General features: G+C 38.1%; 1 protein-coding gene across 4 annotated transcripts in view; it reads left to right on the top strand.

The window, feature by feature from the left end:
• The window catches only part of si:dkey-178k16.1 (protein 4.1), an 89,630-nt gene extending 76,062 nt beyond the window's left edge, over positions 1–13,568 (top strand). For all 4 annotated transcript variants that reach the window (XM_057823169.1, XM_057823161.1, XM_057823153.1 and 1 more), the window contains 7 exons: positions 969–1,373; positions 5,993–6,202; positions 6,562–6,621; positions 7,180–7,269; positions 7,355–7,435; positions 7,568–7,681; positions 11,759–13,568. In XM_057823169.1, coding sequence (XP_057679152.1) covers positions 969–1,373; positions 5,993–6,202; positions 6,562–6,621; positions 7,180–7,269; positions 7,355–7,435; positions 7,568–7,681; positions 11,759–11,764 — 966 coding nt within the window. In that variant the 3' untranslated portion in view covers positions 11,765–13,568. The remainder of the gene's footprint in view (positions 1–968; positions 1,374–5,992; positions 6,203–6,561; positions 6,622–7,179; positions 7,270–7,354; positions 7,436–7,567; positions 7,682–11,758) is intronic.
• Positions 13,569–14,385: the final 817 nt, after the last annotated feature.

The following is a 14,385-nucleotide window of genomic DNA, read 5'->3' as shown; positions in this document are numbered from 1 at the left end:
TTGAACAGTGATGCTAGATGAGGACTAGTAACAACAGTAGATACAAGCATCGATAAATGTCAGACATCTCATTCTTTAAAATTGCCACACAAGTATGAAATCAACCAAGTATCATAAAAGTAAACCATATGGTTTGATCATAATTGACAAGCATAGAACAGCCAAACAGTCAGTGGCTAGAGGGGCAATCTGCACAGTGAAATAATAAAGTTGATACCAGTCTGAATTAATGAATGGATGATTTTTAAAATGATTCAGAGGGTTAGACGCATGCTGTTGATATATATATGAATGAAACACGATGATGTCATCTTTGCATCAGTGGAGCTATGTATCTATCTGTCATGCGCAACACCCGCAGTCAACCTTTATGCAGAAAGCCCCTCTTCCTCGACATCACAAAAATTCGCCTATCCTATCGTCCACTAAAATTGCACTGTCTCCAAGGACATACCCTAATTGTGCAGCTACGCTAATCTTGATCTACCGGTCTAGCAAATTCCAAAACTTGTGCAACATTGTTGGTGCTGGCACAAAAATACATTTGAATTACGCTTTCGCCAACTGTAATGCGACAAAAACTGAAAAATAACAAAAGAAAATTGGTCAGCTAATAGTGCTAAACTTCACTTTTTTGGATCCAAAACCAGTTCTACTCAACAGCGCTACTACTAATGATCATCTCTGACATTCATGGCAATAAACGCTAGTCAACACTAAATAAAAGTACATAGCTGGACTTTAATAGTTTTTTTCTTAGATCGTGAATCAGTTCACTTCATGGTAATTTTATTCTCATTCTCATCTCTTATTCAGTTTGTAAAAGGCCTACTAAAAGTGTAACTAGACAAGATCCAACAGTCTTTAACCGAGCACAAGTATACTTTTTGCTCAGAAGTTAGATTAGTTAGTTTTTCATCATCTGCATCGCAAACTAATGCATGAGATACTGTGGGCTCTTTCTGTAGCGGGAGCTTTGGGAGAGGCGTCTGGGGTCAGTGTCCGAGGACGACCAAGACCACGAGACCTCTTACTTGAAGGAAACACACCTGGGCATCGAGCGCAAATGTTCCAGCATCACTGTCAGCTCCACTTCCAGCTTGGAGGCTGAGGTCGACTTCACTGTCCTCACCGACTTGCATACAGGGATGGAGGAGTTCTCCCGTGGCATGTCCGAGCTGGGCGAGCGGGACTTATCGCCCGATGGGGGGTTGCGCTTCGGTATTGATTTCCTCCAGCAACAAGGCCCATCGGAGCCATCGCCTCCTTTGGCATCTGCAACTACTGTATCCAAAGAAGCGAGCAGCAGTCCTCCAGCTAAACATGTGCAGGCTGAAGAAATCCGAATGGAGCCCAAGCGGCCTGATATGCAGGTTCATATTAATTGTTCTTCTATTTCTTTCTGATTTGGTCAGCATGTTAGATGTCTTACTGTCATACTGGTGTTAAAATTGGTGATTCTCAACTGTTGAGTTGAGACCTATAAGTAGTTTGCAGATATTACAGCTGGTTTCTGGCTAGTTTGTATAATTTTAAGTTTAGAAGTTGTATTAAAATATTACGTTTTGAGCACCTGAATGGAATCAACTAAAATAATTTTCAGGCTTCTCTGCATATGTAGACTTCACTGAAGTATAAGCCAAAGGTATCTGGTTTGCATTATGAGATATTTACACCATATAAAAATCCCTAAATTAGCCACACTGGACTATAAGCCGCAGGGTTCAAAGTTCAAGAAAAATTATTGTCTAATAGTCCAAAAATCAAAGTAGTTAGTGCAATGAAAGGAATAAAAAGGAGTAGGGTTGGGCATCGAACATTGAGCATCAATGGGACCCGGTTCTAACACTCCGATGGTCCCGGAACCGTTCAAATTTTAAAATTTCGATCCATGTTTCGATACCCCAAAATTGCTGCCGAAAATCACAAAGAAGAAGCCACAAGAAGCGTGTGTTTGTGCACTGCAACTTGATTACAACAACCATGGACACGGTGCTGCAGCACTCAAAAGTTTGGCTCAACTAAAAAAAAAAAAAAAAAGTCAGCTCAGTCCAACATTTGCAACACAAATATATCATGCAAAGTTGGCTGCACGACCAGTATGATTAAACACCTCCGGCTTCATGTAATACAAGTGCTGAGTAGCATAGCTGAGTGCCGCGCCAGTCCTCTAACCAGTCAGAAAGGTAAATAAAACAATAAACAGCATTAAGCGAAAGATTGCTAGCTAGCTAGCTAGCTAGATAGATACAGTGCCTTGCAAAAGTATTCGGCCCCCTTGAACCTTGCAACCTTTCGCCACATTTCAAGCTTCAAACATAAAGATATAAAATTTTAATTTTTTGTCAAGAATCAACAACAAGTGGGACACAATCGTGAAGTGGAACAAAATTTATTGGATAATTTAAACTTTTTTAACAAATAAAAAACTGAAAAGTGGGGCGTGCAATATTATTCGGCCCCCTTGCGTAAATACTTTGTAGCGCCACCTTTTGCTCCAATTACAGCTGCAAGTCGCTTGGGGTATGTTTCTATCAGTTTTGCACATCGAGAGACTGACATTCTTGCCCATTCTTCCTTGCAAAACAGCTCGAGCTCAGTGAGGTTGGATGGAGAGTGTTTGTGAACAGCAGTCTTCAGCTCTTTCCACAGATTCTCGATTGGATTCAGGTCTGGACTTTGACTTGGCCATTCTAACACCTGGATACTTTTATTTTTGAACCATTCCATTGTAGATTTGGCTTTATGTTTTGGATCATTGTCCTGTTGGAAGATAAATCTCCGTCCCAGTCTCAGGTCTTGTGCAGATACCAACAGGTTTTCTTCCAGAATGTTCCTGTATTTGGCTGCATCCATCTTCCCGTCAATTTTAACCATCTTCCCTGTCCCTGCTGAAGAAAAGCAGACCCAAACCATGATGCTGCTACCACCATGTTTGACAGTGGGGATGGTGTGTTCAGGGTGATGAGCTGTGTTGCTTTTACGCCAAACATATCGTTTTGCATTGTGGCCAAAAAGTTCAATTTTGGTTTCATCTGACCAGAGCACCTTCTTCCACATGTTTGGTGTGTCTCCCAGGTGGCTTGTGGCAAACTTTAAACGAGACTTTTTATGGATATCTTTGAGAAATGGCTTTCTTCTTGCCACTCTTCCATAAAGGCCAGATTTGTGCAGTGTACGACTGATTGTTGTCCTATGGACAGACTCTCCCACCTCAGCTGTAGATCTCTGCAGTTCATCCAGAGTGATCATGGGCCTCTTGGCTGCATCTCTGATCAGTTTTCTCCTTGTTTGAGAAGAAAGTTTGGAAGGACGGCCGGGTCTTGGTAGATTTGCAGTGGTCTGATGCTCCTTCCATTTCAATATGATGGCTTGCACAGTGCTCCTTGAGATGTTTAAAGCTTGGGAAATCTTTTTGTATCCAAATCCGGCTTTAAACTTCTCCACAACAGTATCTTGGACCTGCCTGGTGTGTTCCTTGGTTTTCATAATGCTCTCTGCACTTTAAATAGAACCCTGAGACTATCACAGAGCAGGTGCATTTATACGGAGACTTGATTGCACACAGGTGGATTCTATTATTCATCATCGGTCATTTAGGACAACATTGGATCATTCAGAGATCCTCACTGAACTTCTGGAGTGAGTTTGCTGCATTGAAAGTAAAGAGGCCGAATAATATTGCACGCCCCACTTTTCAGTTTTTGATTTGTTAAAAAAGTTTAAATTATCCAATAAATGTTGTTCCACTTCACGATTGTGTCCCACTTGTTGTTGATTCTTGATTCTTGACAAAAAAAAAATAAAATTCATATCTTTATGTTTGAAGCCTGAAATGTGGCGAAAGGTTGCAATATTCAAGGGGACTGAATACTTTTGCAAGGCACTGTAGATAGATAGATAGATAGATAGATAGATAGATAGATAGATAGATAGATAGATAGATAGATAGATAGATGGAAAATAGTATGAGAATAAGTCGTATTATTACGTCGGGCTATGGTCGATATCATGTATACAGAACTAGATGCGAAAAGAGAGTTGGCAGCATTAGCACATGTATAGAGGACTAGATGCAAAATGACAGACTCACTGGCGTCAGCAAACAGCCGCCATCTTAAAGCAGTTGGTGCCTCTGTTAAAATCAACAGTATTAAAAGATCTTTAAATTATAAGAAGAAGAATTTATACTAATGCTTCGTTGTAGCTCCCAGCTAAGGTACATGTATGGCAAAAGAATATGTGTAAATGTTTTATCTGTGAGCTTTTGAAAAATAAATCGTTGTAAAAGTGCACTCCTGTGGAAAAAAACATTTTTTTATCACATTCAAGTTCAAAGACTGATATTTATATACAAGTTAAAAATAGCCTTGTAAGAAGTTCATATAATTAATACATTTCATATTAATTGTATTATTAATAAATAATAATAAAAGCAATAATCAATATAATAATGATGAATATCAATTAATTTTGGATTCATATAACTTAAAAAAATCCTTCAGAAAATAAGACATTATCGTAATTTCCCGAATATAAGGTGCACACATTTATAATGCGCACCCCAAATTTACTTGTAAAATCTAGGGGAAATTATTGTACCCGTTTATAACGCGCACCCTAATTTTAGCACCAATAAATAGAAGAATACAAGAAAACAGAGCTCGTGTACAGATACCGAAATGTCATTTTACTGACTGGTGAAACACAGCACAAGCATAGCATATTGGTAGTTCAAAACATTACCATAAACTGACAATATTTACAGTAATGATATGATTTGACAACTTCTCCAACTTACCAGAATCTAGGAGAAAACAAAACTGATGTGAGTTTTCTTTTAAAGGCTGCTGTATAACTTGCTCATTTCATCATGATGAATAAATGTTTCTTCCATGAATTGATACGGTAAAATGGAAGTTAGAACGTAAGTCGGAAATTTGAGAGCACTCATCGCTGTCAACACGACACTAACAATAGAACCTATTGTTATTTGGGTTTGAGTTTCCCGAGGGACAGATATAGTTGACAGACACACACAGGAAGTCTGTTGTAACGTTTGTTATGGTCCAAGTTGCGGAGCTGCAATAAACGTTGACTCAAATGAGTTCAAGAAACTAAATTCTGTGCTTTATGAAGAGTGAAAAAAACAGAATTTCACACAGACGAAATCATTAGGCCGATCAGAGTGAAGTATTACCGAAACAAAATGGTGACGTCACGTACCGTAATGGTCGGCAACGGAGCCGCATACATTTCTTCAACACAACGTGGCCGTGTCAATAAAAAAAAAAAATTGGTTTATAAATATATGTATATATATATATATATATATATTTTTTTTTTTTTTTCTGTCTCCATCCATGTACCCGTTTATAATGCCCACCATGATTTTACAAGTTGATTTTGGGGAAAAAAAGTGCGCGTTATTTTCGGGAAATTACGGTAGTATAAAGTAATACATTTTTAAACTTTTAAATTTTTCTTTACCCTGCCTCTGTATTTTTTTAGACCTCTTTAAAGAATCTGAATCAAGAATCGTTTAGGACGGGAATCAAAACATGGAATTGAATCAAGAATCGTTTAGGACGGGAATCAAAACATGGAATCGAATCGGAACCGGAATCGTTTACTTTTAAACGATGCCCAACCCTAGTCATGCGACAGGAGAAGTTATGCTCAGCTACCACCCTTATGTACTGTATCATTCTTAAACGGGTTGTTTCGCACCTACCAAAAACATACATGTTAAGTTCACTAAAGATTTTAAATTGTTCAGTGATGTGACTGTGAAAGTTTGCTGACTATACCGTATAGGATCCAGTTTACACACATTCGAGTAAGGACAAGCATTATCAAAAATAGATGGATAACTATGATTAAATTTCCATGAATTGTTTTCTAAATAATGCGTGCTTGCAGCTTTTGTAGTCTTTTTTTTTTTTTTTTTGTCTGTACATAACAGCATTTTGCTCTGTGTTCTCCACCCAAGCCCGTAGTGCCTAAAAAGCCCAAGAGGTCAGTACCGGTGTCATCTTCAATGGACAAAGAGCAGTCACACAGGGAAACCAGTCGTGAGAGCGGAACCACGTCCCAGAGTCGGGAAGCCAGTGATGTCATTGTGAGGAAGACAGACGTCAGGAGAGAGACCCAGCCTAATGGGTCAGAAGTCACAACGACCATAGTGGAATTCACAGATCAGGTTGGTTGTACTCCCTACTGTTCGGCATTACTGGTGTGCGATTAAAAGCTCAAATCTATAAAGGCTTGAGCAGCATGGTGCTGAGTAGTTAGCACCTTTATCCTTACAGTTGTGCTGCCCTATTCATTATCTAATGTAATAAGAAATGCACAAGGAACCCTATCTGACCGCAAGAATACAAACATCGGATGAATTAACCACCACAATAGCGAGAATAGTGTGAGTGATGCATTAAAAATTTGATGTTATGACAATACACACTGTCCAGTCCAAACTGTGCATTAATTATGAGCAAGTTTGAGGCTTGGGGAAGAACCAAAGTTTTTATTTGGTCTTTGAACTGAAACATTTTGTTACAGGATCACGGTATGACTGGTCTGAGCGAGGTCTCTTACTCCACAAGACAGAGCGTGTCTCCTGTGAGTATGACTAGCAGGACTTCTCCTTCAGCCTCCTCTCATGGGTTTATACCTATTCACTAATTCTGAATGCAGCACACGCACCAGCAAACACACTAGGTAACATTACAAAACAATGAGATCAATTCAAACAGTTGAGGATGTTGTCTTAATTGTTGATTATTTTTAACAATATGGTAAACATTGTCCTTGATGTTAGCAGTAAAGGTTCATTTACAGTAACTCGTGTGCTCAAGCTTTTCTACTTGTGCACCCAAGTTTCATCCCAATGAGGACAAAGAGCATACTAGTTCCAATAAGTGGGAGTTCCTTGATACCCATTTTAAAGTTGTACTGGTAGGCCCAAAGTGGCAATGGTAGAGGTTAAAAAAATTTAGCAAGACAGTCACTTTCCAATTTATTCCAATAATCTTCCACGAGTGCATTGAGTTTGTGCTAGTAAAGTACACTACATTGATTCTAAGATGGATATTTAGGATATGTATATCGACTAAATGGCTTTCTAGTGGCAAGTGAGTGAACTTTTAGAAGATGAACTGGTGTTTCCCTCCCCCACAGGTACATATGGGAAGTCTTGGTAAAGAGAGAACTGGATCTCCCATCCTCGTCACTGAAAATGTTACATCGGCAACCACACAAGTTACCAAGGTAGACAAAAAAACATGACGTCATTTGACATGGATGGTGCTGGTTATCCTGTGAAGTGGTGTGTAATGTGCTGTATGTACTTCAGACGGTGAAAGGGGGCTACTCAGAGACCAGGATTGAAAAAAGGATCATCATTACAGGGGACGATGATGTGGACCAAGAGCAGGTAAACTCCACTTTGACACAAACAAGGTTATGTCACAGAAGGGCTATGCGGCTGCCATAACATTGAACTGAGGGATATGATTCTTCAAGATGGCATATTCAGCTCTGTGAGACTTTCTCTTTGCTCCGGTAGGCTCTGGCCATTGCAATCCAAGAGGCCAAGCAGCAGCACCCAGACATGCAGGTGACCAAGGCGGTGGTTGTCAGGGAAACAGAATCTTCTTCTGAGGAACGGCACGGATCAGAGGTACAATGGGCCATCTTTGCTACTTTAAACCTGCATGCAAGAAGGCAGCTCAAATAACACCTGGACTGCGTTTCAATAACTGTTTGATTTGCCCTCGCTCACTTGCCCTCGGCACTTGCTATGACGTCACATGGAGGCCACTTGAAGTGGGTGGAGGTGGAGTGAAAGACGTAAATGGAACACACTTGCCCTCGTTCACTCACAAGCCAGACAATCATGGATCAACCGCATATTGTTGAGGTGGCGCTACACTGCCTATTCCAAATCACACAAAATATACGGAGGCTCATGTCAATAAGACGGCGACGTATTCTGTGCTTGATGGCAATACGTAGGTACCTAAGAATGATCAGAATTAGTATTTTTGAATGAAATTTTATTTGAGCAATTCATTATTATTTATTTTTCTTTGCCTTATAACTTGCAGAAATATTTGTATTTTAAATGCATATAACCTACTTTAAGTTTAGTTGACATCAGTTTTAGTTTCTGTCCCTCCCAATGACATTTTATTGACAGACTATTCCTTTCGTTAAAAGCAAAATAGAAAAGGCAAGCAAAATAGAAAAGTCAAAGACAAAAATAGTCATTGTTTTTTCCTTTTGTCAAGACAAAATATACTTTTATATATTTTCATTTATTCATGTATTTCTCTTGATAGTTATTTGTTCATGTAATTTTTTAAATTTTGGCACTCCAGTGCTTCCATACGTTCTGCCAAAAAAAAAAAAAAAAAAACTGCCACAGACCGTCTAGTTCTTTTTCTTTTTTTTCGACAACAATGAAGAAATTTACAAATCGAAAGGCAGTTTGGTATAACATTCAAACACTGTGCAGTATGCCTGAACAATATTGGAAAAAAAACTATTGCTGCGATTTTTGGGGGGGTTTGCGATATATTGCGATATTAAAAAATAAATAAATAAATAAATAAATTTATATATATATATATAAATATATATACAGTGCTGCTCAAAAGTTTGTGAACCCCCTCAACATTTTGGAATTTTCTATTATTTCAACCTGATTTCCTAATCAATCAATTCAGTAGTTTTTTTTTGTTTTTTTAACAGTTGTGTTGTCGAGACTAAATTAAAAAGAGTTTTCATCAACTGATGTAGGTGCAAAATTGAACTGTTTGGTCACAACCAAAACCGCCATGTCTGGCGAAAAGTCAACACTGCATACCACCAAAAGAACCTTCTCCCAACAGTGAAGCATGGAGGTGGGAATGTCAAGATCTGGGCTTGCTTTTCATCCTCAGGACCTGGACAACTCCACATAGTCCAGGGAATCATGAATTCTGAGGAATATTGTCAAATCCTAGAACATAACCTGACGCCATCTGTTTTGAAGTTAAAGCTTGGCAGAAGGTGGATCATGCAACATGATAATGATCCAAAGCATTCCAGCAATACAACCAAGGAATGGCTGAAAAAGAAGAAGATTCGTGTTCTGGACTGGCCCAGTCAAAGTCCTGACCTAAATCCCATTGAAATGCTGTGGCGGGACCTGAAGCGAGCAGTTCATGCCAGACGCCCATCAAACCTCTCTCAACTGACTGCGTTCTGCAAGGAAGAATGGGCAAAAATCCCCCAAAGTAGATGTGAGAGGCTGATTAGTCACTACAGAAACCGTTTGGTTGAGGTAATCTCTGCAAAAGGAGGCGCAATATCCTATTAACTGAAGGGGTTCACATACTTTTGCACACATGATATCTGAGTTTTTCTTAAATCAACCACTTTTGTTAAATAAAGAATGACAATATAACTATTTCTTTTGTTTCAGTCCATTATTTGGAATGTCAGTATTGTGGATTTGGGTATAACTTAACATTTAATAAGGTTATTTTAGTTTTTTTTACAAAAAATCTGACCATCGCTGTGGGGTTCACAAACTTTCGAGCAGCACTGTATATATATATATATATATATATATATATATATATATATATATATATATATAGCGGCACGGTGGCTGAGTGGTTAGCACGTCTGCCTCACAGTTCTGAGATCAAGGGGCCTTCCTGTGTGGAGTTTGCATGTTCTCCCCGTGCCTGCGTGGGTTTCCTCCGGGAACTCCGGTTTCCTCCCACATCCCAAAAACATGCATGGTAGGCTGATTGAACACTCTAAATTGTCCATAGGTGTGAGTGTGTGCGTGAATGGTTGTGTGTCTCCTTGTGCCCTGCGATTGGCTGGCAACCAATTCAGGGTGTCCCCTGCCTACTGCCCGAAGTTAGCTGGGATAGGCTCCAGCACCTCCGCGACCCTCGTGAGGAATAAGCGGCATGGAAAATGAATGAATGAATACATATATATATATATATATATATATATTTTTTTTAAAGAATTTTTTACTAGATGACTTGAATAGCTGTTTGGAAATACTTTGGATGACTCATCATGACCACAGTGTACAGTATTCCATCGTTTTTCGCGGTTAATAGGGACCAGAACCTGCCGCCATAAGTGAAAAAACGCAAAGTAGCCCATACCCCCCCGACCCCCATTTTTGTGTGTGTGGGGGTGTGTGTGCGTGTGTGTGTGCGTTCAATGTATTCATTCAGATCCAGCATTGGAAAGAGATACATATAAGACATGCCTTTTCTCACTTTTTTCCCCAAAGTATGATTATATATATATATATATATATATATATATATTAGGGCTGTCAAAATTATCGCGTTAACGGGCGTTAATTATTTTTTTTAATTAATCACGTTAAAATATTTGACGCAATTAACGCAGATGTCCCGCTCAGACAGATTTAAATCACAGTACACTGAAACGCTCACTTGTTGTTATGGAGTTTTGCCGCCCTCTGCTGGCGCTTGGGTGAATGACCATCTCGCATATTGCCTCAAACATTACAATGAGGCCGTTTATGGACATTAAGAGTGAAGAGAATGCCACCGGCCGCTTGGGGGCAGCGCCGTGCCATACTCATGTTATTTTTTTCTATACGTGGGAGAATTAGTAGTTGTGAGACGTTTATGCTGTATTCACAATGCAGTGCAAATTGCTATTTGTGCACCACACATATTTCGATAAGTTTTCTTTCTTTTAGTGGCAATTATGTGTCTCTTGTTGTATTTTGGGTAAGATATGTACAGATAGAAGTTATACAGTAAAGGCGAGGGACACAGGCGTTCTTTGGACGGCGCCGTTTATTGGCAACTCCTTCACAATAAACAGTGGGGAGAACAAGTATTTGATACACTGCCAATGGGAAAACCCATTGGCAGAGTGTCAAATACTTGTTCTCCCCACTGTAAGTATCGTTTAGTGAAAGCACAACAAAAGTAATATTCCTGTCTCTCCAAAAAAAAAATTATGTTCTCAAAAAGAAAAGCACTTCAGTCTATAGTAATGAGGCCCTATTCTGACACAGTTGAACAATGCAAAATGAACTGGCATTCCATATCAAAATAGCTATGCAAAATACACATAAAACTTAGACTTTGGTAACTCTATTTTTATTATTGTTATTTTTATTCTTCTTCTTATATTAACTCTACTTTTGATTGAAAATTTTACAAATTTTATTAAAACAAAAACATGAAGAGGGGTTTTGATATAAAATTACTATAACTTGTAACTATAACATTTATCGTTTAAGAACTACAAGTCTTTCTATCCGTGGATCACTTTAACAGAAAGAATGTTAATGCCATTTGTGGATTTATTGTTACAATAAACAAATACAGTACTTATGTACAGTATGTTGTATGTATATATCCGTCGTGTGTCTTATCTTTCCATTCCAACAATAATTTACAGAAAAATATGGCATATTTTAGAGATGGTTTGAATTGCGATTAATTCGATTAATTACGATTAATTAATTTTTAAGCTATAATTAACTCGATTAAAAATTTTAATCGTTTGACAGCCCTAATATATATATATATATATATATATATATATATATTTTTTTTTTTTAGGTGAATGAACTGGTGGGCATTTGCAATGTCATTTAAAAGTGACATACTGTATTAGTGAATTGACCTTTGCAGTTTCTATCAAATGTATGATGATGCTTTAAATTGAGACCTTTATTCTCTTTGTCCTACAGTCTTGATTTCCTGAGACTTCCACTACATACCCAAAAGGAACTCTTTTTGACTCATCTCTTCTATTCTGATTTTGTGGAGGCATATCTTCATTCTCTTGAAACAGAATGCTTCAGAGGTGATGCTGCAAGGAATGGGAGAAAATAAAGGGAAAAAAAAAACTGGTGTATAACGTACCCTAGAAACAATGTTCCCTTTTGTACTTAAAGAGGATTTCATTCATTTTTGTGCCATGATGGCACCCTTATCTCCACACCGTCATTTTACATAACGGACTATGGAATGGTTATGTAGTAGTAGAATGCCTCATTCCTAAACTCCTGCTGTGCATCCTTCTGCATTTAATAAGTTTTAAGACTACTAAAATGGACTACTAATATTTCAGGTCCTACCTGCATTGCACTGACTGATGAGAACAAACTTGAATAGAAAAGAACAACACTGCCTCCTAGTGGCGTGTTAAAGCCCCGCCGTCTGAGTTGAGTTCTGGCTTCTCCTGTAGTGTATCGTGTTTATGAATATGCTTTGCGGCAACGTGATTGATTGTACATTGGATGGGCATTGTCTGCCTTTCGGTTTAGAAAAACAGGAGTTGCTAATGCACCTTTTATCCAAATAGTAGTCCAAGCATGTTAAAGACCAGTCCAGTTCCTCCCCTTCTTTCCCACAGCCTAAAGAGCTCAACTGCATATTTGTGTAGTGAGTAGATTAAAATTATCACTGGGCTTCTGTAACTGTCTATCAGATCATGCTTGCATGGCAATGTATTTGCATTATTGGGCTTTAATTGAGTAATGCATTTAATCCACTGTGAATGCTAATAATTTCAGGTTGTTATGACAGAAACAACAAATGCCAAGTTAATCAGAATCCAAATCAGCGTTGTGACGTATATTAGAGGAAATTTAACTTCCTGACAGGAAATGAAAAGTGCTAGGTAAACAAGGTGCAGGCTAGCCAGTGTACTTAAGGCTAAAACCCAGTGATGCTGGAATTAATATACAATATACTTCCCACAACAACTGACCCTGCCCTGTATATTTTTACAATCAACACAATTTTTCACCGAACACACATTTTCTTCACACCATGATAATAAAAAAATGCACTGTTCCAATTCCACATTTTATTTACACTTTATTTGTATCATGAAGATTGTTGCCTCAAGGTTTTTCTTACGAAGTGTAGCACTCTGATTATAATTTGACAGTACAGATGTGCAATGTGCCAGTTATCAGTTAAATGGGATGAGGTTTGTGAAACTTTTTTTTGTATTAAATAGAATTGTAATTGCTCAAGTGCCAGGTTGCCATTGTTGTATTATTGTTGATGATGAAAATAATGAAATGTTTTTTTTTCTGTTGAGAGAAGTAAATCATTTACTTGTTTAGCATAGCTCCATTGTGTTTCATGTCAGCGGAATGGAAGAGGGCCCAAAAATAAAGTAGTCAAGTATCTTGTAGCTACTGTAACCCGTCGAAGGTCAGTGAAGATGGTAAGTGCTTGCCATGGTCTCAATGGACATTAGACGACTCAAGCAACCTAAAGACAGTTAGCCATTAAATTCCATGCCATGACACATAAGCTTGTCACCTTAGCGTAAACCATCTTGTACACGTGACGGAAACGTGTTTGTCCCACCTGAGAGCAACTGCAGAGGCTGTGGACCTTTGGACTTGACCCCATAAGTGGGGCCCTCTGTAATCTGTGCTCGTCTTTCCACTGCAGCTTCATCTCTTCTGCAGTGCTTCCCTGTCAAGTCGTGCCGTGTGTTTGCTGTACATTGTACTTGCATTCCTCTCAAATAAAAAAGACAGGAACTTGACTGCTGCTGCTTGTATTACAGTTCAGCAGTATTGCTGCGGTTCTCATGAAAAAGCAACAGTTACTCTATCGTAGTAAGTAATTAAACTACTGTAGTAATTTAGTTATTGAATTAATGATTACGCCTCAAAAAATAATCTTGTTACTTTATTCATTACTTTATTATCAAAGTAACAGTTACTTTAAAAGTTTTTTTTTTTTTTTTTAAATACCAATTTTTCTCTCTGATCCCTCAACATAAGAATGACAACAGAAAAATGTCATTGTATGTAAACTGACTTTCCGATAATTGAATTTAAAGGGGGAAGATAAGACTTTTCCACATAAGGCTTAATCTTTGTGTTAGCAGGGGTTTAAATAGTCTATGGAGTTGATTTCTACCACTATTTACTTGCACTAGCTTAGCCACTCCGGAGCCCTGAAACTAACAAATAACTAACAAACTGCATGGAATTGTTTGAAATCAACTCCACTGACTAAATAAACCCCACTAACTCGAAGTTTAACCCTTTAATGCCTGCAATATGAAGCAATTGTCAGAGAATCACAAAATTTGAAAAATAAGGTCCTAATGAAACCTTTTTTTCAAATTTGTAAAGCAGAAAAAAAGAAATAAGCGCTCTAATATCTATAACCCTTGCTAAATCCTTTTTTTTTTTTTTTCCCCCTCATGGAACCTGCAGATGCATGAGTTGACTTGCATCCATTATTATTATTATTATTATTATTTTATTTATTTTATTATTTTTTTTTTTTGAGGTAAGATATTACAACATTCTGAATTGGTCTCAAAATCATGAAATTC

The sequence above is a fragment of the Corythoichthys intestinalis genome, chromosome 2, assembly GCF_030265065.1.
Source record: "Corythoichthys intestinalis isolate RoL2023-P3 chromosome 2, ASM3026506v1, whole genome shotgun sequence".
Lineage (NCBI taxonomy): Eukaryota > Metazoa > Chordata > Actinopteri > Syngnathiformes > Syngnathidae > Corythoichthys > Corythoichthys intestinalis.
Note: the sequence above shows the minus strand (reverse complement) of the source record. Positions and strands in the feature narration are given on the sequence as shown.